This window comes from Danio rerio, chromosome 23 (assembly GCF_049306965.1).
Source record: "Danio rerio strain Tuebingen ecotype United States chromosome 23, GRCz12tu, whole genome shotgun sequence".
Taxonomy (NCBI): Eukaryota; Metazoa; Chordata; class Actinopteri; order Cypriniformes; family Danionidae; genus Danio; species Danio rerio.
The window spans coordinates 1,505,737-1,531,296 of NC_133198.1; the positions used below are offsets into that span (position 1 = coordinate 1,505,737).

General features: G+C 40.2%; 1 protein-coding gene across 22 annotated transcripts in view; it reads left to right on the top strand.

Moving 5' to 3' along the window:
* utrn (utrophin) overlaps positions 1–25,560 on the top strand; it is a 311,025-nt gene that overhangs the window by 263,942 nt on the left and 21,523 nt on the right. For 9 of the 22 annotated variants that reach the window (XM_073939615.1, XM_073939623.1, XM_073939616.1 and 6 more), the window contains 4 exons: positions 2,690–2,826; positions 13,387–13,425; positions 13,676–13,741; positions 17,086–17,151. In XM_073939615.1, the coding sequence (XP_073795716.1) occupies positions 2,690–2,826; positions 13,387–13,425; positions 13,676–13,741; positions 17,086–17,151 (308 nt within the window). The remainder of the gene's footprint in view (positions 1–2,689; positions 2,827–13,386; positions 13,426–13,675; positions 13,742–17,085; positions 17,152–25,560) is intronic. The other 13 variants (XM_073939618.1, XM_073939629.1, XM_073939619.1 and 10 more) reach the window with 3 other exon arrangements.

Here is a 25,560-nt window from a genome sequence, read left to right on the forward strand (position 1 = left end):
ATAAAGACACTATCTGAAGATGAATTTGCATACGTGAATCAGAAACATTTCCATTCAATAAATGTGCAAATAAACTTGCAAATAACACCGCTTTTCTCCGGTCTACCTCCAAAAGCAGCACCTTCAATTCACATTCTGTTCAAAGTTTCGCTTCTTGCTGGCTTTTGCCGTTGCTTTTTGTTGGGTTTTGCCAAAGTAGAGTCATTAGCATATTCATACGGGGGAGGAAGCAGGGAGGGGTTTTGTGCTCGTACATGTTGCGCTCAGTTTCACGTTCATTCAGATGTACAAAAGAATATGCATGAGATTCAGCGTACGCAGTGTTTGATACATCTGAATTTTTTCTGCGTACGCACATTTACAGCTTTGTGCGTACGCTATGCTTTAGTATGATTTCCACGCAAGTCTTCGTGTGTGGATTTAAAAAAGAGATAGTGAAATGTATAGGTGCAAAATGTTGTGGTACCCTTAACAGTCTGTTTTGACACATTCGAGCATGAACTCGGTTCGAATCCAGCGTCTACATATCAGATTTTGCCTATACTATTAATCACGAGAAAGACAAGTAGGAATCATTAATAAGTTTGTGCATCATATTTTATTTGCACATTTATTGAATGGAAATGTTTCTGATTCACGCATGCAAATTCATCTTCAGATAGTGTCTCTATAGCAATGTGCGTGCAGTAGATAGCTCAGATTACATTGGGAAAACAGACGACTGCTGCAAATTGTGCTTTAATGTTTGGCTGGTCAGCTGTATGGTATGGAAACCTTATATACCTGCTAGATGAACCCGTCTTATACAGCTGCCAATGCAAGGCTCAGACACTTTGTAGAGTGCAATTTAACACAACTGCCTCTAGGAGTCGCCAATGGAAATAAAACTGACACGCACAAAAAATGTGCGTACGCCAGCCATAAAGCTGCCGTGGAGCTGCGCACATTCCCACGTCAACTTCATCGTTAGTACATCCAAACGTGAGCGATTCTGAGCGTGAAACTTGGCGTACGCAAAGTTTTTGTGCGTACGCAGTGTTTATACATGAGGCCCCAGGGGCGGACTGCGACTAAAATCAGCCCTGGCACTGTAGCCACACCAGCCCACAGGTGTGGGCATGTGGAAAACAGGAAATGCCATTACTACAACCATTTTAATACACTGTAAAAAATGGCCATGATTTCAACGGTAAAAAACTGTAAAAATGCTACAGTACAAATCTGTAACCTGGTTAACGATATGCTTCCTTAATATATACGGCGAATAACCGTAAATTGACTTTCCCAGAATTCCCCGTATGGCACATCACTTTTTATGCATTTGGTTGACATTAATATGGATATATTTAGTTGCTTCCCCATCAGTTATGTACATCAGAGATTTATGATACATCTAATGTTGATAAACAATGTTGATTTCATGACTTTAATTTTATGCGTGTTACCAAACTGGTGTTTAGTAGCTGTGTGAATGACACTGATCACCTTCTATATGCTGATACACTTTCCTGCTTGTGGGAAGAGTTCATTGTGATGAGCTTTGGCTCATTATGTAACTCTCATCACCACCTGCATGTGGGCGTGCTAACGTGTCTAACTGTGTAACAAAAGATGTGTAGATGTTGATCATTCAAAATACAGACATATTACCTCGATAAATAAAAAAAATACGGTAATTTACGTAAAAATGAAAAATTACTTTTACGGTTTGTACCGTTTTTTTAACGGTAAAATACTGGCAACCACAGCTGCCGTTTTTTTACCGTAAATTTTACGGATTTATTTTGTACAGTGTATGACTTGTTTAATAATGAATTCTAATAATTACAGTGTAATATTTTAGTTAATTTTAAGCGCGTGGCCCACCTTCAGGATCGCTGAGGCCCACTAGTTGAGAATCCCTGTTCTACAGTATGTCAAACCAGAAATGTTGTGAATCCATCACTATGAAAGCTCTCTCCTGAAAGCGTGTGTGTACTCGTGTAGCTCTGCCGTCACCTCTGCGGTTAATTTTATGCCCTTCTAAATATAAAGGAGTGTGAAGTTGTGTTTTCAGGTCAGCGATATGGAGAGAACCTCCAGCCTCAATTCCAATTTGTTAGCAGAAGCAATGATGCAAGTGTGTGTCACCTAATTAGAGCTTATATGAGCTGCATCTTCTGGATGGTGTCCAGGGCTTTGCTGTGTGGTTGCCAGGGTGTTTGGGAGGGTTTCTAAGTAAATCCAAGTCTGTAGGTGCGTCCCATTATGTGCTTGTGCACTGTTCTACGCCATACCTGCCAATATTTGTCTTCAAAAGACCTTGGAGGTCTTTAATTTAATATTTAAAATATATAATATATATCGGTGACACGGTGGCACAGTAGGTAGCACAATCGCCTCACAGTAAGAAGGTCGCCTCGGCTGGGTCAGTTGGCGTTTCAGTGTGGAGTTTGCATGTTCTCCCTGTGTTCGCGTGGGTTTCCTCCGGGTGCTCCGGTTTACCCCACAAGTCCAAAGACATGCGGTACAGGTGAATTGGATAGGCTAAATTGTCTGTAGTGTATGTGAATGAGAAAATAACGCCTTAATATAACCCCTACACAAGTACACCACTGGCGTCTCTCAGCCTTTACTGTGGCTACCGCTTTGAACAGGAGCTTCTAAAGTAAATCCTCATCCATCATCTCTGCTCCTCTCTGTTTTTCAGACCACCTCAGGAGAAGACATGCGGGATTTCACCAAAGTCTTAAAAAACAAGTTCCGCTCGAAAAAGTATTTCGCCAAGCACCCTCGCCTGGGGTACCTGCCCGTCCAGACGGTCCTCGAAGGAGACAACATGGAAACGTAAGCGTCTCGGTCTTCCAGCGAAAAGCTTCTTTGTGTGTACAGTATAATATCTGTTTGTTTCAGCTGTCCTCAGGCTCTCTTTTCTCCTTCTGCCGCCTGCAGTCATTATCTTTCTCCAGCCAGAGAGCTTTCACAGCCTCCACGTAACGAGATTATTCACATTGTCACGAGTGTTGAGAAGTGTGAAGAGCGGCCCACTTCTATTCACAGCAGAACTCTGCATACGGTTGAAGTCAGAATTATTCGCCCTCCTGTTTATTTTTCAAATATTTCCCAAATGATGTTGAACAGATTCAGGAGTTGTTCACAGTGTTTCCTCTAATATTCGTATTTCTGGAGAAAGTCTGATTTGTTTTAATTCGGCTAGAATAAAAGCAGTTTTTTTTTTTTTTAAAGCCATTTTAAGGTCAATATTATTCACCCCTTTAAGCTGTATTAGTGTTGGATTGTCTCCAGAACAAACCACTGTTATACAATGACTTGCCTAATTACCCTAACTTTACCCTAATTACCCTAGTGAAGCCTTTACATGTCACTTTAAGCTGAATACTAGTGTCTTGAAGAATATCCAGTCATCTAGAAATGAGTCTAAATAAAAACTATTATGTGTAGAAATGTGTGGACAAAATCTTCTCTCTGTTAAACAGAAATTGGGGAGTAAAATATACATATATAATAATTCAGACTTCAACTGTATGCTGTATATATTTCTCATTTCTGCAGATGTATGAATGGCTTGATATAGAGCAGGGATGTCCAAACTACGGCCCGCGGGCCATCTGCTTTTTATAAATATTAATAGAATCTGGCCCGCTATACAAAAATGAACGTAATTCAACAAATAACCACCGGTGTCGCTATGACGCACCTTTAATTAGGCAGCAGTTCCTGTAATAAAGCAAAACGAACCGAACAAACTTAAGGAAACATAATTAATAATCACGTTTTGGCGAGCCATGGCACAACCAAGAAAAAGGAAAATCAAGAGTGAGAGCGAGAAATTTTAGTCACGTTGGGGCAAAGAATATTTCTTTACAGTGGTCAGTTTTTTCATGCTAATAAAGTGCAAGAAAATTCTACGCTGGCTAGTTATGCACAGGAAAGCCTTCACTGAAGGAGAATTTATATAGGAGTGTCTGATGAGTGTTCCAACTGTAATTTGCCTAGAGAAGATTCACGATTTTAAAAACGCAAGTTTTTCTAGAAACACAGTTGAAATAATTAAAATAATTCCATAATATACACACACACACACACACACACACACATGCATATATATATATATATATATATATATATATATATATATATATATATATATATATATATATATATATATATATATATATATATATATATATATATATATATATATATATATATATATATATGCGTGTCTGTGTGATGTATGTAAAATTTGGCCCGGGACGTTTTTTTTTTTGTCCAAAAAAGTTTGGACACCCCTGATATAGAGTATGTGTGAAACTACATTATATTCCAGGTCAAATGAGGAAAAAACACCTGATATATATCTCAGCTCACCATACATGTCACTGTCTGCTGCTTAAAAGATGAAATGATTCAGAATGCCAAGGCTAGCTCATTGTGTAATACAAAAACTGAGATGCTGAGGCATGTTTTTATGCATCACTTTCATAAAGACTTGAATATTTTTTAATATAACCAGCTTCTAATGGTAAAAATGTAATAATTCTATTTTTTTTTTTAATCGCACTTTGATCGACATTCCCTCTTTGTACGTGTCTTCTGAGATGCACCACTAGATTGAATATTAAAAAAAAGATTATAAGCTTATCGACTTAAGGGCAGGACATAGTTTTGAACACTGGGTTGTTGTTTATTAGCTCAAATATAAATTTCAGGTCATTTTTGACCCCAAATATTATGGACGGCAGCTTGAAAAGTCTTGTCGCCTATCAAAGTTTTAGGAACAACAAATAACAGCTGGACTTCTAGTTGATCATTTATTATCAGAAGTGGCTTATATAAAAGGCAAAGGCCTCTAGATTACAATTATTTGACCAAAATGCCTTGATGTTGACTGATTTCATCTGGAATGGCAAAGAAAGCCTTCTTGCAGGACTCCCAGAGTTCATCAAGAGTCTTTGTGTTCATCTTCAACGCCTCCTCCTTCATCTGCTCAATAATGTTGATATCTGGTGACTGGGCTGGCCAATCCTTGAGCACTCTTTGCTTTCAGGAGCTTTGATGTGGAGGCTGCAGTATGAGAAGGAGCGCTATCCTGCTGGAGAATTGTCCCTCTCCTGTGGTTTGTAATGTAGTGGGCAGCACAGATGTCTCGATACCTCAGGCAGTTGATGTTGCAGATCTCTCGCACGCCCCCCATACTGAATGTCACCCCAAACCATGATTTCTCCATCACCAAACTTGACTGAATACTGTGAGATTGGCTCCATGCGGGTTCCAGTAGGTCTTCTGCAGTATTGGTGATGATTGGGATGCAGATCAGCAGATGACTCATGGGAAACTTCGACCTTCTGACACTTTTACAAATGATCAACTAGAAGTCTGAGATCCACGATAAGACTTTTGTCATGTAGTGTTTATATAATGCAGTTCGTTTTTAATTGATATTTTAGCTCTAGTGTGCTGTAAGTCATTCAGTTTGCTTCAAAACACTTTTTTTTACCGCCATGCAGCTGTTTCATTTCTGCAAGACTCTGAGACTTGTATTTTTTTCATGCAGCAGGTTGGAAATCCTGACTTTGAATCGAACGATACGCCGCATTAGTAATCAAGCCACCAGCCTCAGACACTGCTGCTCCTACACCTTGAGCACACATCTGCTCACCATGTCCACGTGTCTCGCCTTATAGAGCAGATTTTCTGCCTGTGCAGAAATGTTGAGCATCCCCGCATCACTCCAGTGTCATCATCTGCACTCTCTTTCAAGTGTCAACTGAGGATTATTTTGCTGCAGGGCCAGATGTGACAAACTTAATTTGTACTTTTCGTTCACCAACTTTAGAAATGTACCCAACTAAAGCCGAGTGTACATGGTGCAACCTTTATGCACACTTCACCAGTGAGTTCATGTGAGATGTGTTCGTGCTCAGTGATATAAAGTCAGAATTGTTCACCCTCCTGTGCTTTTTAAATGATGTTTCACAGAGCACAGTGTTTGTGATAATATTTGTTCTTCTGGAGAAAGTCTTGTTTTATTTTGGCTAGAATTAAAGCAGTTTTTAATAGTTTTAAAGCCATTTTAAGGTCAATATTATTCACCCCTTCATCAATATTTGCTTTGCATTGTCTCCAGAACAAACCAGTTATACAGTGACTTGCCTAATTACCCTAACTTTACTCTAATTACCCTAGTGAAGCCTTTACATGTCACTTTAAGCTGTATAGAAGTCAAATATTATTTACTGTCATCATGGGAAAGATGTATAGATTCTCGCTACATCCGAACCGCTCCAGAATTCGTTTTAATCAAATCGGGACCTCATTCAGCCGATCTCTGATCGATGGTTTTTATGCAAATCCGAGCACGATTGCATTTTTTACCTATGCCCAAACCAACCGAGCTGAGGGGGCAAACGCGTCAGTGGCCGGTTGCATAAAAGTAACTCAAGAGTGGAAAAATCCCTGGTGTTAGAGATTTCATTAGGAGTGTTGCAACAAGCTTCTTAACTTTCACCGTTATCTAATGCCGAGATCAGACTGCATGTTGTAGCCCTGATTTTGACTCGCCGACAGGTTTTCAGAAATAGCTGACAAATGCCCAAAATCACAGGCAAATCGGTGCTCGTTTACAATATTTACAATCACACAGTGTAAACTATCAAAGACGAGATCTGAGAGAATCACCGATAAGTCGCAAATGTGAAATATTGGGCATGCTGAATATCTGGAGCTGTCAGCAATTCAAAATCATGCCATGTGAAATGTGTTCTGATTGAAAATAACATCAGCGATCGCCTACAGCCAATAAGAGAGCAGCATTCACTTGTGTGGGTACCTGAAGGCCAGCGGGAGGTTGGGGGAGAAGATAAAAGCGCTCATTTTGAGTTTATTTGGACCCCAGAAATGGAGGAAAAACTTAGTTTCTCAAAAACTCTGGGGTAGTGTGGACGGAAGACATAATCGTAGCCAAACTTATGCACTTTAAAACTAAAATGTATTAGTGTAAGCGAGGCCTTAATGGCAGCCTTAAACTCCTTGGGGCCCTATCATACACCCGGTGCAGTGTGGCGCAAGATGCGGCGCAATAGTCTTTTGGTAGTTTCAGCTTGGCGCAAGAGTGGTTTTGAGGCGTTGCGCTACGCTGTTTAAATAGCAAATTCATTAGCGCTCATTTGTGCGCTCATAGGCGTTCTGCTCTAAAAAGGGAGGCGTTCTGAGGCGCACTGCTGGCGCGTTGCTATTTTGAGAGACTATAATAGATTTTTCATTAGACCAAAACAAACCCGGTCTAAACTCCAGCGCAGAGTTGCACCTCGCTTACACACTGCTTAATACACACAAGAGAGCAATAGGCAAATATCTTTACATATGAAAACATTAAAATATTAAGGATATATATAGGATATAATAAGAATAGATATAGAATATAAATATAAAGGATTAAAATATTACAAAACATATTATTTTCTAGCCTACATACATATGAAAAACCACTGCTTTTGTGTCTTCTTCATCTCGGGAGGCTTTTTCAGTTCATTCATAACAATTTGCTTTTGTATAATGTTATTATTATTAGCAGTGTTATTTATTATATCCATATTTATATTTGTTTTATTAAAACAAGCTTAGATTTGCCCACCTGTCAGGTTTTAGACCATATGGGGCACAGCATGTGTTTTAGGATATAACTCAGGTTTTTGAGCACATTTTGTTATTATTATTCATTTATTCGTTTGCTGGAAATTAGAAATGAATTTAGAAATAGTTTTGAAACGAATATTTGCGCTTAACAAGCAAAATTAATTATTTATAGACTAACTGATGTCTGTGCGTAAAGGTTTCCCTATCTAAGAGCGAAAGTGAAAGTAGATTCATTATCTCTCATTCTCGCGCAGTAGATGCTCTGTTTAACAGTTCTGTTAAAACTGTTTGTTTGTGAAATGCTCATTTTTTCCACTTAGACTTACTTTGCGTCCTGTAAATAGCGAATGCGCTCTTGGCGCGACGCAGCTGACTCTTACAGGGAATGGGAGATGAGACTCTAATTCAGGGGTCACCAATCTCGGTCCTGGAGGGCCGGTGTCCCTGCAGGGTTTAGCTCCAGCTTGCCTCAACACACCTGCCTGGATGTTTCAAGTATACATAGTAAGACCTTGATTAGCTTTTTCAGGTGTGTTTGATTAGGGTTGGAGCTAAAATCTGCAGGACACCGGCCCTCCAGGAACAAGTTTGGTGACCACTGTGTCTAATTGGTTTATTCTCAAAACACACCTATAACTCATCAAGAAAATAAACTCAACCCTTTTAGATCATGCGCCACGGCGCAAAGCGCATTTTCCCGTCCGTAAATTAGCAAAAATGCGTTCTGACACGCCCTGAAAGTGTTTGCGCCCTGCATTTTGCGCTCTGCTCATGGACCATCAAAATAGAGCCCCTAAAGTTGACCCAAAGACTTTAGAATACACAAGACGTGTCACTCGTATATTTTTGAATAATATGAAATTTAACTGTAAGCTTGGCCAGCAGTTTTGAGAATTTGACGTTTCCCCATTCAAACAGAGAGGCGTTTCAAAGATGGCTGCCGAGTGAAATGACTCACCTCAAAGGGACTTTAGTTGACCCTTAAGTTTTTGTCAACTAAAGTTTAACAAAGGGTACCTTTAACCTTCAAACTAAGGGCTTTCTTAGCTTAAGGACTGTAATGCAGCCAGGTTCCTAAACAAGCGTCTAGGTGTGAAAGCACCCTGAATGTCTCTCCAGGCAGATCAGTGTTTTTGGAGCAGAGCCCAAGTGTGGCCAATTCATGAAAACGGAGAGTTCTGCCTCTTCCTTATCTCCACACTGCCGTTGATTACGGCACTTCAGCTTTTCCAGTGGGAGCGTTTCATGAATTTATGTCAGAAAGAGGCTCCGCTAAATGACGAGGAGCAGCAGATGACCCATTTCTGCCTGATTATAAATCCCCCCGAGTGGAGCCCAAACGACTGCCTGCACCGCACACTGTCGCTCCACGTTAGCATGACATTGAGCCGCTCTGTGATATCAGACCGTGTTATGTTATGTTTGATTGTCGGACGTGCTGCGGTGTGCACTAAACTCCATACCACGTGTCAGATTTAACGAAGAGTGATGACCGTGTTTTTTTCCCCCGTTTTCTGAAACGCCGCAGGATATTGACCGAGCGTGCTCTGGTGTTTGTCGACTCTGTCAGCGCTAATTTACACTGTGAAACACCAAACCAGACTATATTCGTTCATTCAGTCACTTTCCTTCAGCTTAATCCCTTTATTTATCAGGGGTCACCACCGCAGAATGAACCGCCAACTATTCCAGCATATGTTTTACACAGCGGATGCCCTTCCAGCTGCAACCCAGCCCTGCTGAAAAATCCAGCTTAAACCAGCCTAGGCTGGTTGGCTGGTCGACCAGGCTGGTTTTAGAAGGGTTTTGGCCACTTCTAAAATGGTTTCCAGCCATTTCCAGCCTGGTCTTAGCTGGGAGCCCAGCCAAAACCAGCTATATCCAGCTTAAACCAGGCTTGTCAAGCTGGTTTTAGCTGGATTTGGCTGGTCATTTTCCAGCCTGACCAGCTAAGACCAGGCTGGAAATGGCTGGAAACCAGCCTGGAAGTGGCCAAAACCCCTCTAAAACCAGCCTGGTCAACCAGCTAAAACCAGCCAACCAGCCTAGGCTGGTTTAAGCTGGATTTTTCAGCAGGGAGTTCTGGGAAACACACATTCACACACAAATACCCAATTTAGTTGATCAGTTCCCCTTTAGCGCATGTGTTTGGACTGTTGGGGAACCCAGAGATAACCCACGCCTACACGGCGAGAACATGCAAACTCCACACAGAAACGACAACTGACCCGGCCGTGACTCGAAACTGCAAACTTTTTGCTTTAAGGCAACAGTGCTAACCACTGAGCCTCTGTGGCACCCTAAAAGATTTTCATTGCCCTGTGTAGAAACTGAATAATTCCTCAGCTAGCGAATGATGAATGATCATCGCATCCAACATCACGTGACATTTGTTTCATGTTGACTTCCAATTTTGTCAAACAACTTTCACGCCTAATAATTGAACTCTTTTCCTGCCTGTGCTGATTTACACACACAAACACGCACGCACAGACACACACAACTAGACAAAAAGAGTTAGTCATTGTGTGTGAGGGTCTCACCCTAGACCTCTTGTGTCCACATCATCCCTTGACCCTGTAAAAAAAACAAACCCTCAGAATAGTTTGAAACATGAACCCGATCTAACCTTGAGTTCTCTCATGCCGTAATGATCGTCTCATCTGCTGGACGGCCTCCTTTAAGAGAGAAAGATGACACTTTTCGTCATTTTAAGAGATGCTGAGGTTCACTGGGGTTCTGCAGTAGATTAGACTCGTCCCTCGCGAGTCAGAGCGCCGCGTTTGATCTTTTGTGCCTTCGCTATGTGCGATTAACGCTGAGTTTTGACTTGAAAGACACTCGATTGAAATGAAATATATGAAAGATTAAAGATTGCTTTGGATTGGTGTGTGTGTGTGTGTGTGTGTGTGTGTGTGTGTGTGTGTGTGTGTGTGTGTGTGTGTGCGTGTGTGTGTGTGTGTGTGTGTGTGTGTGTGTGTGTGTGTGTGTGTGTGTGCGTGCGTGCGTGCGTGTTTGCATACATGCAAAGAAAATGCGATTAACACGCTCTTAAGCTGATTTTTTTAAATAATGATAATTCGCCCCAAAATTAAAATTCAGCATTTACTCTCCCACATTTGATCTGAATGTATTTTGCTCTTTTTGTTGGGAAGTGTGAGTGCGGCTCTGTTTCATGCAATAATCAGAAAAATCCAGTATATACAGTTGAAGTCAGAATTATTAACCCCCATGAATTATTAACCCCCTGTTTATTTATTTTTCCCCCAATTTTTGTTTTACGGAGAGCAGATTTCTTTAACACATTTCTAAACATAGTTTTAATAACTCATTTATAATAACATTTTGAGTATTTACAATAATATTAGACTAGATACTCTTCAAGACACTTCTATACAGCTTAAAGTGACATTTAAAGGCTTCACTAGGTTGATGTGGTTAACTAGGCAGGTTAGGATAATTAGGAAGGTTATTGTATAACGATGGTTTGTTCTGTAGACTAAAAAAAATATAGCTTAAAGGGGCTAATAATATTGACCCTAAAATTGGGTTTAAAAAAATTAAAAACTGCTTTTATTCTAGCCGAAATAAACCAAATAAGACTTTTTCCAGAGGAAAAAATATGATCAGACATACTGTGAAAATTTCAACCCAGGCTCATTCTGAAAACAAAGTCCCGCGGACGTTTCTGGAGACTGCGAAATACGTCCCGGGAGGTACGTATGGCTGCATTTTGTTTTTTTAAGCGAACGCTGAGGGGCGGTGTGATGCCGTCCCCTTTCGCACTCGCCGACTGACCGCTTACCTGCGTGTGGAGGGCTTTCCCGCCGCAACCAGTTGGTCTCATCAGCTTATCGTGTGCGTCGGCAGACTTCAGATGCAGAGAGGAGGGGTTGACCACGGCGACCGGGTTGGAGTGCAGGGAAGAACGGTTCCAGAAATCAGGTAAGACAAAAACAGAATCCAAAAAATAAAGCGAACGAGTTCATGACAGGGTGAGAACATGGTGAAATCCGAAAACGTGGTGAAAAAAAATCAGACTAGGGCTTTTATTTTTCTGGACGGCTTTTGTAAACCGTCGGTCAGGTTCAGGGAAGTTTGCAGCGGGTGGCTCAATCGGTGAAATTAGTTGGGTTTAGAGAAGGAAGGAGGAGGGTGCTGTCGGCCGATTGGCCGGTCGCATGGTCAATCGTTCAGCCAGTCGGACAGCGGCCTCTCGCGGGTTGATGCAAGAACAGTGCGGGCGCGAACGGCACTTGCGAGAGACGTTCGAGATGTGAAAAAGCGCGCACAGCGGCCTCTCAGATTCACGAAAAGAAAAACTGCAAAAATATGTACCTCCCGGGACGTATTTTGAGGTCTCCAGAAACGTCAGCGGGGCAACGTTTTCACTATGAGCCTGGGTTGGAAAATTTCCTTGCTCTGTTAAACATCATTTGGGAAATATTTAAACAAGAATAAGAAATCAAACGGAGGCTAATAATTCTGTCTTCAACTGTATGTATGTATATATATATATATGGGTTGTTATCTGCGTTAACGTTCTGCGTTAACTATTTGAGAAGTAGGGTAGTTTGGACGTAGCCAGTTTTAAAGACGTCTGTGCTGCCCCCTACAGTACTGGTGGAATATTTCACTTCTCTGTTGTTTGACCTCTGACTCTAATATACAGTATCAGATCCCCACCCTCACACCACCTTTTTTTGAGCTCTGGTTATCATTGATCAACATTTTGTAAGTGCAAATGTAAAAATGCTTAGATGTCTATGCTGCCCCCTACAGTACTGGAGGAGTGTTGCACATACATCCTCTAAGTGTATCTGACCTTTGCATTGTTTGACGTCTGACCATGAGTCTATTCCACTCCCCACCTTTATTTTCGTGTTTGGTTATCATTTATTAACATTTTGTACGTGCAACTATATAGTTTCATTAGACGTCAGTGCTGCCCCCACAGTACGGGAATACTATTGCGCATCTCTGTTGTGTGGATCTGACATCTGACTCGAAAATACTCTATTCCTCCCCATCTTTATTTTCCAGTTCTGGTTATCAACATTTTGTAAATTCAACTACATAATTTCTCAGACGTCTGTGCTGCCCCCTACAGCCCTGGAGGAAAATTTCACTTCCCTGTTGTGTGGATCTGACTTCCACATTGTTTGACGTCTGACTCTGAAATAAACTCTCCCCCTCCCCTTACTTTCGACTTTTTATAATCGTTAATCAACATTTTTTAAATGCTAATGTATCATTTCTCTGACATAAATGCTGCCCTCTACTGTACAGGAGGAGTATTGCACATCTCTGTATTTTGACTTCTGAACTAAACTACTCTATTCCTTTACCCCCGTAATCTTCAAGCTCTGGTTATCATTGGCTGCGTCCGAAATTGCATACTTCAATGTGTACGCTAAAAACAGAAATGTCTTAATTCATAGTATTTATATGCGATTTATATGCGTACTATTTCCGGCAAGATTCTGAAGTGCGCATCTAAACCATTAAAATCCAAATGTAGCACCTACCTAGGTTGTACGCGGTTTTGGACACAGCTACTAAGCAATATTTTGTAAATGCAAATGTATAATTTCTGAAACCAGTGCTGCCCCCTACAGCACTGGAGGAGTATTGCACTATATCTTTTGTGTGGATCTGACCTCAACATTGTTTAACCTCTGACCCTAAAATACTCTATCCCTCTCCCCTCTCTCCCTGGTTGTCGTTTTTGTATTTGTCCTCCTACAGTCCGGTCACTCTCATCAGCATGTGTCCGGAGCACTATGAGTGAGTACTACAGTCAGCCATCAGTGGTCTCGTCTTCTTCTTCTGCACCGCATGCTGCTCTCATCAATGCACGCTCCCAACAGCATGCCACCCCCTTCTGTTCATGTTTTATTTTATTTCTAACCTTTTTCCTCAGCTGGTCCGTCTCAATAACTCACAGCCTTTACTGTAGATCACCAGACTCACTTCATGTGTGAAATCTGTTGGGTTTATTTTTGGTGCTGTTATTCATGGTTGTGTTGTGTTTTAGGCTCTGTCCATCACCGCAGCTCCCTCATGATGACACACACTCACGGATAGGGGAGTACGCCAACAGGTAAATCACACTTTTTCACACACACACACACACACACACACACACACACACACACACACACACACACACATTCACACACACTGACAATATTTATAGACTGTTAAATATTACAGGCTGTCAATCATTTAATGCATCATTACTCAGTTGAACATTATATTGAGTATGTCTGTATTTGTTGACTGATGGGTTGCACTTTTATTTTAGTATCTGTGCTAATAAGTTCTGAGAAATATGAATTTAGTTCATGATGATTTATGACACTTTATTAAAGCCTTTTTTTTCTTTCAAATACTTGATAAATGGTACAAATGCATCCGGCAAGCAGTGTGTTACGTATAAAAAAATAACAATAGAATCAAAATTGATTGCATCAGTAATAAATATTACATATCTAATTTGTTTTCACTAACACAGCTCTGCATCTCATACTAGTACTGAGGGGAAAAAAAAAAAATATATATATATATATATATATATATATATATATATTTATTTATTTATATATATATATATATATATATATTTTTTTTTATGTATATAAAATACTATAATAATATATATATATATATATATATATATATATATATATATATATATATATATATATATATATATATATATATTAATATATTATATATTTATATATTAGTAATATATAAATTATATATATATATATATATATATATATATATATATATATATATATATATATATGTGTGTGTGTGTGTGTGTGTGTGTGTGTGTGTGTGTGTGTGTGTGTGTGTGTGTGTGTGTGTGAATGTGCGTGTGGATGTTTCCCAGTAATGGGTTGCTGCTGGAAATGTATCCGCTGCATTAAACATATGCTGTTTAAGTTGGCGGTTCATTCCGCTGTGGCGACCCCTGATTAATAAAAGGACTAAGCCGAAAAGAAAATGAAGTGTGAATAACACCAATGCTCATTTCTGAATTCATTCATGTTTATAGTTGTCCAGCAATGACACAAACGTCCTTAAGAGCTTCAGTAATGCAAAACTGAGGAAAAAGAAAATATGAAAGCGATGACAGACGAGCGGTATAAATGCACACATGCCCCATCAGACCTCTGGCTCTCTGCCGAAACCAATTTAATCTGCTGCCATATCGAGTATATTAGGCGCGTATCAATTCGATTTACACCTGCTCAAAGAGAGAGCGAGAGGGAAAAAAAACACACTACGCATGCACAAATGCAGCGGCTGCCTCCAGCTCTGACCTTCTACCCATAAAGACTCGAAAATGGATTTTCACCGTCAGCGAGATTCTCTCAATGTCAGTATCACACACACATACACACTCACAGGCAGTTATTATGGGATTGTGAATATAGACTACGACACAAACCTCTATCCTATTATAGGAACTCTGAGACTGCAACCCATCGGGACGAGTCTTCAGTCCTGTGTGTGTGTGTGTGTGTGTGTGTGTGTGCGTGTGTGGGAGTGAGTAAAGCTCGCCTTAACTATGATTTCATTCAGTATTGGTGGCGGGCAAAACAGTTTGACTGTATTTTTTCATTAGGGTTAAGGTTAGGGTTAGGTTCAATTACACTTTATGTGTAGTAACAATTCTCAGGTGTGTTTGTGTGAGTAAAGCTCTTACATTTGCATTATCTATAAATGTATTCAGTATTGAGACTAAATTGGTGGCATCCAATACAGTTTGATTACTTTTTCATTAGGGTTAAGGTTAGGACTACGGTAAGGTCCAATAACACTTTAAGTAATACATTTCGGTGTGTTTATGTGAGTAAACCCTTTACATTTGAATTATCTATGAATTTTTTCAGCATTGAGGCTTAATTGGTGGCATCCAATACAGTGTGACTACTTACTCATTAGGGTTAAGGTTAGGGCTACGGTTAGGCCCAATAGCAATATATGTTAAGTAACAATTTTCAGGTGTGTTTGTGTGAGTAAAGCTCTTACATTCACATTATCTGTGATTTGCTTTAAGTATTGAGGCTTAATTGGTGGCATCCAATACAGTTTGACTACTTGTTCATTAGGGTTAAGGTTAGGGCTATGGTTAGGCCCAATTGCACTGTACTGTATGTTAAGTAACAATTCTTACGTGTGTTTGTGTGAGTAGAGCTTTTACATTCTCATTATCTATAAATATGTTCAGTATTGAGACTAAAGTTAATGGTGTCCAATACAGGTTTGACAACTTTTTCATTAGGGTTAAGGTTAGGACTACGGTAAGGTCCAATAACACTTTAAGCAACAATTCTCAGGCGTGTATGTTGTGAGGTAACATTTTACATTCGCTTTACCTATGATTTTATTCATTATTGAGGCTTAACTGGTGGCATCCAATACAGTTTGACTACTTATTTATTAGGGTTAAGGTTAGGACTTTGGTTAGGTTCAATAAACTCTGTTAAATAACACTTCTCTCTATTAACTAGTGGCTTTTTACCTGCCTATTATTAGGATACTGGCTGTTTATTAGTACTTATAAAGTACATTTTCTGCATGATTTTATTGTATATCACTATTCCTACAATACTCAAACCCAACTATTAACTTAATAACTATTAAAAAGCAGCAAATTAGGGGTTTATTGAGGCAAAAGTCATGTTAATAAGGCGAATTGTATCTTCAAGGTCTCATAAAATTAAACAAAATAAATGTAAGTGTTAGTATCAGTCTGTTAGTTTTAAGGATATCTATAATCTATTTTGCTGCAAAACAGGGACAAAATCCACATTTAGAAAATATAAAACCGATATAAACATCCATTCCCGGTATTGGGTTGCAGCTGGAAGGGCATCCGCTGTGTAAAACATGCTGGATAAGTTGGTGGTTCATTCCACTGTGGCGACCCCATATCAATAGAGACTAAGCCAAAAAGAAAATGAATGAATGAATAAACATCCAAAGTTTGAAGTTTGTCGCTTTTGCCTAAACTAATCAACGTTTAATTCATCACCTCATACTTTAGTTTCTCATCAAATCTTTCTGACCAATCAAATGCTCTCTAGTGTCTGACATGCCCCACTCTCTTCTCATTGGCTGCTCATTTGATGCCCTTGAGCTCAACCCCTCTCACTGTTTTAAAAAATGGGGAGGAGCTACTCTATGCCCCACCTTCTTTTCATGTTTCAGTTGAGACTACGTTAAACAGAATAAAAACAATGCACATTGTAAAGCGCTTCACGGGATGCTTAAAATATAGTTTAAGCTTATATTCTTATTTATTACACATGAATGTATGTGTTTAGTCATGGTGGAGCTTTGGAGAAATATAAATCCATATTTTGCATCCTTTTAATAATGCTGTAATACTGTCATGCTGATCCCCCATTGATTTGGTGTGTTCAGGCTGGCACAGATGGAGCGATCCAATGGCTCTCTGCCCACCGACAGCAGCTCGGCCACTGGAAGCATGTGAGTATCCTGTACACTGTATATGTAGGGTTCTAACTTGGGTGGAACAGGAGCTCAGTGATTAGCACTGTCACCTCACAGCAATAGAAAATCCAGAAAAAGTTGCTGGATTTTAGTTCCGGCTGGGTCAGTTGGCATTTCTGTGTGGAGTTTGCATGTTCTCCTTGTGTTGGCGTGGGTTTCCTCCGGGTGCTCCGTTTTCCCCTACAGTCTAAACACATGCACTATAGGGGAACTGATGAACTAAATTGGCCGTAGTGTATGAATGTGTGTGTATGGGTGTTTCCCAGTACTGGGTTGCGGCTGGAAGGGCATCCGTTGTGTAAATCATATGCTGGAGTAGATTGTGGTTCATACCACTGTAGTTACCCCTGATGAATAAGGGACTAAGCTGAAGGAAAATGAATGAATAATTATTTTAATAATGTTAAAACTGTGTCCCCACTATGATAGGAAAACAGGCATTTGAATTCAAAGTGTGTGCGTGTATGTGTGCTTACTGGTGGTTTACAAGGACAGTTTGTTGTATAATGACATGGTATGACCTAGTTGTTCTCTATTGAGGTGGTTTATAAGAATGTACTATTGAACTGTTATTTATATACATACATATATACATATATATATATATATATATATATATATATATATATATATATATATATATATATATATATATATATATATACACAATACCATATAACGCTAGGTTTACTGTGACCAAAATGCGACCACCGGTGGACAGTAGCAGACTCTGAAATGAGATGCAGATTCAGAGTTCCACATAAGGAGGTTATTAATTAGCAAATAATATAAATATTAGGAGCGCAAACATTAGGTGAGCAGGTCACATGGTCCTATCAACATGCTACATGATGAGATTTGCAGTGATGAGCCATTTGGCTGTTTACACCAGAGGAAACACGACAGAAATGTAAATACAGGCATTCAGAAGCACAGAATAGTGCACTCACTGCACTCCAGCACAATGGCAAGCTTTATAATCCAATGAATACACATTAAAGCTCTTTAACATGATTAAATGTAGATGCTGAATCACTGATATGTGTTGGTTTGCAGTTCTGAAGTTCAGTTTCAGACGCTTTATTTGATTCTCCAGATCTGAGCTGAACTATCTGCTGCTGCTGTCAGTAGTCTGGCAATACATGTGATGTGAAATGGCATTCAGACTCACATTATTAGCATTTAGCACTGAATAAAGCACATAAGCTGTACCTGAGCTGATCATTGTCAGTTTTCTGTTGTTCAGCTGTGAGAAATAGGAGCCATTTCTAAATATATTAATTTCAGCTGTTGGTTAGGACAAAAACTCCTTTTAATATGGAGAATACTCCTTCTATCGTGTGCTGTTTAAATCAAGCTTTAAATCAACACGATTTAAATCAGCCTTTAGGCTCGATAGTCAGACTAGCTCCTGTTGATGTGGTCAATCTGGCAACCTGTGCTTGCATGTTTTGAACCAGGAGTGCAATACCTAGTTCAACCACTGGGTGTCAAGCTTAAACACCTTAAATTTTCCAAAATTGATTGTAATGCAATAATGTGCGTATTTTATAATGCTGCTTTGCAGCAATGATTATTGTGAAAAGTGCTACACACACAAACTTGAATTGATTCGAACTTGAATTTCCTTGTAATGTAAAATGCCACTGGTTTGGGTAGGGTAAGGACATATATTAGAGTTTTATGCCTATTTAGAGTCCTCATAAACAACCAATACTAATTTCTGTGTGTCTCTCTGTGTGTAGTTTCACACTCTTACGCCCTATTCACACGGGGCGTCAGCGTCAACGCTTCCCATTCACTTTGAATGGGTGACGTCAGGCGTTGCCGAACTGCATTGTGGATCTGTCGGCACCGCTTCAGAGGTGTTGCTCGCTGCAGAAGTTGGGACTAGCTCAAATTTTCAAGCGCCAACGGAAGCGTCAGCCAATCAGATCGCTGTATGCAAATACACCAGCTCAGACAGTGGCCTATTGCTGAATGGATTTCATTGGCTGACGCTTTTATGACGATCGCTTCAGCCCCAACTTCAGACACGCCTTCAGTTAAGCGTTGACGCTGAAGCCCCGTGTGAATAGGGCGTTAAGGCCGATTTATACTTCTGTGTCAAGCGCACGCATATGCTACGGCGCAGCCTACGTGTTGATGCATAGCCCTACGCCCTGGCCATCGGCGTCGCTGTTGTGCACCTCTCAAAAAATGTAACTACACGTCGTAACCACGCATAGCGCAAGCTCTGTGATTGGTCGGGACAAGTCTGGGCGGGACTGAGAGCGGCGCGAGCCCAATTGAGCGAGTGTTTACAAGTGTGGAGTCCTGTGAAGGAGCTCTGGATGGAAAGTTTTGTTTTGTGTTTACCTCATGGATAAAGTTGTTGCACGTCCGCCGGTTCCTGCCTCTAAATGAGCGAGTTTGAGCCACTTGTACATTCAGGAAGCGTTCAGAAAAAACAAAACACCAGCAAAGAAACTCGACACAGAGGAACATTTACACCTCACTGCCCTCTAGCGTTTTGGAAGTGTTAATGCAGACCAACTGAGACTGCGCAGAAGTATAAATGCACAGCCACGCGCGTTGCATGCACCATGGGTTACGCCGATCACTGGACGCAGAAGTATAAACCAGGCTTTACATCAGCAGTGACGATAATGAAGATTGTCAGATGCTGGTCAGATGTTCCACAATGGATAGATTAAAAACAAGCATTTGCCACTTAACAGCAAGTAAATAGCGACTTTCTGTTTTTGCTGACGGTCTGTAAAGCGGTGTTAAAGTAATCTCGTTAGCAGCCCTCATAAATCTAATTACTTCTGCTGTCTCTTTTCTCTTCTGCCGTCTCTCCTTCTGTGTCTCTCTTCGGCTCGCTCTAAGTAGACGGAACTAATTTCATTCCTCCTGGAGTCCCGCTTACACCTTGTTTATCTCTGCGCCGAATGCATTAGCACACTCTTCAGCGGCGTATATGTTTGCTGGTGTGTGTGAGAGATGTCAGGAAAGGATTGAGTTTGTTTTTATTGCGATGTTTGTGATGGATTGGTGTGTAATGGCATTATCTGTTGGGTTTAATTGAGTGCAGGAGGGAAGATTTCCTACTTGAAAATGCTGTTAAAGCCCACTTGCCTCGTCTTATTTTGGGGGGCTGTTGCCTGATTTTTATTTAATGACTGATTGAAGGAGGTTATTGTGGTGCAAGAGAGGGAATGAGATTTGTGCTGGATTCAGACCATCCAAATTTGTGCAGATCAAGAGGCTGCACTGCAAAACAGGCTTTTCTTACTCAGAGTTTTGTCTTGTTTCTGGTCTTAATATCTAAGATTTCTTAACAGGATGCTGAAGCATGGGGCGCAGTTTTTCCACATGTCCGTGTTCATGAATAGATTACATCAAAAAGAACATGAGTAATCTTTTTTTTTTTCCCAAAAGTATTTTTATTGAACATATTAGATATTAAACGTGCATAACAAATAGTTTTTCACTTTTTCTTTTTTTTTTACACAACAAACAAACAAAACCTGTCGCACATATAAACATTTAGGTTCTAGAAAAAAATATATAGATAATATTAAGAAAAAATACAAATAAATAGTAATAATAAGTAAAGCATATGTTACTCTCATATATAAGGGGAAAAAAAAGAAGGAAATACAAGAAATAGAGGGGAAAAAAAACAATAACAAACAAACAAGGAAAGGTTCTACTCTTCTAAAATGACTGAGGGGTCCATGTTTTTTACGTGATCTAAAACAGGTTGCCAGATGAGAAAAAACAAATCAGTACGGCCTCCTAGAGTGTATCGTATTTTTTCTAAGGTCAGGTGGTGTAGAAGTTCCATAAGCCATTGCTTAAAGGTTGGAGGAAGTTTTTCCTTCCATTTCAGCAATATTAATCTTCTAGCTAAAAGCGTAGCAAAGGCAATCACATTTACCTTGCTTCTGTTAAAACATAAGGACTGTGGTGTGATCCCAAAAATTGAAATGATGGCCTCAGGTTCTACATAGGTATTTAATGCATCCGAGAGGAATTTAAATATTAGCTGCCAGAATTTCTTTAATTTTGAACAAGCCCAAAACATATGAGATAAAGTAGCTGGCTCAATGTTACATCGGTCACAGTTAGGGTCTATATTTGGTTTCAATTTGGCTAGTTTCACTTTGGACCAATGTAATCTATGTACTACTTTCAATTGTATAACTCTATGTTTTAAACAAATTGAAGATGAGTGGATATTGTCTAAAACGGATTGCCACATATCTTCTGATAGTTCTATCTCTAGCTCCACCTCCCATTTTCTTTTTAATTGTTCAGAGCAAGGGATTATTCACAGTATGTCTGATAATATTTTTTTTCCTGGAGAAAGTCTTGTTTGTTTTAATTTCGGCTAAAATAAATGCAGTTTAGAATTTTTTAAAAGCCATTTTAAGGACAATATTAGTAGCCCCTTTAGGCTATATTTTTTCTCAATAGTCTACAGAACAAACCATCGTTATACAATAACTTGCCTAATTACCCTAACCTGCCTAATTACCGTAATTACCCTAGTGAAGCCTTTAAATGTCACTTTAAGCTGTATAGAAGTGTCTTGAAGAATATCTAGTGAAATGTTATGTGCTGTCATCATGACAAAGATAAAATAAACCAGTTATTAGAGATGAGTTTAATATGATTAAAAATGTGTTGAAGAAATCTGCTCTCCGTTAAACAGAAATTGGGTAAAAAATAAACAGGGAGACTGATAATACTGACTTCAACTGTATATGCCCAGACAATTAAACATATTTGTTTCTGTCCAAGGTTATCATACTGTCAGAATCCTACCCTAGTCCCAGTAAATACTGATCTGACAAGAATATGTAGGAGGAAAAAGCGTAAACAAAAGTGATTTAAACATGTATTTCCCAAAAGCCAGCTAATCTCAGTGTGTTTGAGCCACTAAGACACAGATCTGACCTCTGTTTTCTTTCTCGTTCAGTCTCGTCCTCTCGTTTCTCTGTTAGCATTCTCATTGGTGTTTGCTTCATCTCTGGGGTTTAGAGCTTCTGAACTCTGTTTACACTCCGGCTGATCAAGCCAGCGGATGCAGAATCACAGACTGGAGCGGGACGTCTCCTTTACCCCAATCTCGTCTCGTCTCAGCCCCTGCGGCGAGATTCAGATTTCAGATCTCATCTGCTCGGGGAGAAGGAGCGTGCGATCGCTTTGTCTTCAATTTGTGCCTCTCTTTGGCTCTTCTGGTCCTGTGGGAGATGTAGGCAGTGATGTGATTTTTCTGTCAGAGTCTTGTTCTCCCACTCTGAACGCTTTCCAGATCTGTCTCTCCTTGTTCCAGCGTAACAGTGCGAATATATAACGATTTCGTCTTTCAAAGATTTCACAGTCGAGAAATCTTCTCTTGGGTCAGTCTGTATGGATGGAAAAAATCTGATGTTTCTCAAGTGAAGCTGCCTCTGTAGCTGCTTTACAGATGAGATCTCTTCACATGCTGATCTGTGTGGTGATGTCTGGAAGGCTCTGAATCATCTCTTGAGTAGAATAAAGGAATAAATCACTCAAAAATTACACTTTTGCTGATTACTTGCTCTCCCCAGGCCATTGGCAAATGTAAAGAAGCGTTCATTCTTCAGTGGATTTGAAGGGAATGCAGGATTTTGCTCAATCTAATGCTAGGGTGACCACACAAACAGCTATTGATTTTTTAAATATCAATTCATCCAGCCGTCATACTCTTTCTATAGCAGAAAAAAAACATTCATCATATTCATAGACAAGCTGCTTTTCAACACATCATCGCTTTCCTTTGTTAAAGTCAGACTTATTGTCAGTGACAAAGGATGTATTGATAATTTGAAGCGTGATACAGTCTATTCCTATTCAGATGTTCGATCTCTTCCATGGCTACCCTGCTGAAAAATCCAGCTTAAACCAGCCTAGGATGGTTGGTGTTTTTAGCTGGTCGACCAGTCTGGTTTTAGAGGGGTTTTGGCCACTTCCAGGCTGGTTTCCAGTCATTTCCAGCCTGGTCTTAGCTGGTCAGGCTCAAAATTGACCATGCTAAAACCATCTTAAACCAGCTTGACCATCCTGGTTTAAGCTGGACATAGCTGGTTTTGGCTGGGCTCCCAGCTAAAACCAGCCAACCATCCTAGGCATCCTAGGAAGGGTGCTTTCACACCTGCCTTATTTAGTTGGATTGAATCGCACTAGAGTTCGTTTTCCTTTTTGGTGCGGTTGGTTTGGGCAGGTGAGAATGCAGCAATCATACTCGAGTGCGCACCAAAAGCGGACCAAATAAGCGTACCGAGACCTGCTTGAAGAGGTGGTCTCGGTACGCTTTCAAACGAACCCTGGAGCGGTTTGTTTGTGGTGAGAATATGATCCGTACTAAAACAGGTCCAACCGCAAAAAGTACTGCGCCTTTTGGACTAATTCAGCTGCCGTAGGCCGATGCGCTGTGCATTATGGGATAAGGAGGAAAAATATTTATTGACAGCGCTTTACCAACAGAGAGAGAGAGAGAGAGAGAGAGAGGGGAAAACATTACCTGATGGATCGTTGGTAATATTTCCGCAAGATGAGCATGCCGCAGTTTAGCTAAATTAATTCACGTCTCCTCCTGAAGTGACGAGCGATGCATTAAACACTGTTTTCCAGCCGCGGCCGCGCTTCATTTTCATAATGTATAGTTTGTCTAAAGCAAGGATACAATCAGCCAGCGCTGTCGCCCCTCCAGAGTAAAAGGTTTTGTTTACCTGCGGGAGTTCACTGGCATTTTCCTGCACGTGAATTCTGACCAATCAATAAGCAGTTTAGGAAATATGTTCAACAACATCTGGCCAATGAGAGATGTGGATTTTTTCAGATGACTGCATTTTGATTCGTTTCAACTGGTTCAGACCAAAGCCAGCAGTGTGGTGTGAAAACGACCAAAGACGGCAGAAAATGCAACAATGTATCATTTATAACCCTTGGTCCGGACCAAATGAAGCGAACTACAGATGTGAAAGCACCCTTAAGCTGGATTTTCAGCTGGGTAAAATCAAGCACTATGCCTGCAGACACTTTACACCACATTTGTGAAAGAATTGGGCTTCTCGGAGCTCAGTTACTTTTTTAAGGAGCTCGGTTAATTCAAGAACAGCAGCATTAGGATAGTGAGAGATGTGTGTGGAAGATCTGGACTGGCCTGCACAGAGTCCTGACCTCTATGATCAATTAGAATTCAAGTTATTATTTGTTGTTCCTAAAACTTTCATAGGTGACAAGACTCTTGTCGGGTAGAGTATATTCTTATCTTATTTAACAGGAAAAACAGAGATCATAAAGATCTGGAACCAGTTTAGAGTGTGTAAATAGCCAGTAGATTTTCATTTTGGGGTGAATGATCCCTTTAAGGCGATGCGGTGGCGCAGTAGGTAGTGCTGTCGCCTCACAGCAAGAAGATTGCTGCTTCGAGCCTCGGCTGGGTCAGTTGGTGTTTCTGTGTGGAGTTTGCATGTTCTCCCTGCGTTTGCATGGGTTTCCTCCGGGTGCTCCGGTTTCCCCCCACAGTCCAAAGACATGCGGTACAGGTGAATTGGGTAGGCTAAATTGTCCGTAGTGTATGAGTGTACTTGGGCATGAAGGGCATCCGCTGCGTAAAAAAACATGCTGGATAAGTTGGTGGTTCATTCTACTGTGGCGACCCTGGATTAACAAAGGGACTAAGCTGACAAGTAAATGAATGAATGAATGAATGAATGAATGAATGAATGAATGGTCCCTTTAAGTTCTAATGGTTAGCTTCCCTTGATTTGTTGGCTGGTCGGTAAGTCCTGAGAGAGCTTCACAGATCAGATCTCAGGCACCATTACAGCAGTAAAAGAGAGTATTAGAGTTGTGAAACGTCTCGGCTCAGTGGTGTGAGAGAGTTAGACAGGTAAAGTGAGTAATGGCCTGATAACAAGGAGACGGCGGCTCGTTCTGGCTCCTGTCACACACTTTTTGGAGACTTTGTTTTGCTAATGGACCTGCAGGGAGCCGCGCTGCTTCTGACAGCTGCACAGCTCCTCTACTGACTTCAATTAGTCTATTTGTATTGTTTAGTTTTCCTCCGCATATTTTTTAGGGAAAAAGCCTTTTGTGTGAAATGGGAATGTCAGATCAGAAAGTCTAAAAGAAGAGAAATGAAGACAAAAGATCATCGAGTGGCAGAAGGAAATAGAAGAACATCTCTAAAAAAAGAGACGATTGTTTCGTAAGAAAAGAGGAACTTTGAAGTAACTAAAAAGTTCTTTTTTAAGTAGAAGTTGCTTAAAGTGTTCCAAGTTTTATTTATTTATTTGCTTGTTTGTTTATTGAGTCAAATGTCACCATGTTTACTCTGAAGAAGAGACTGTAATGAGCCTCATA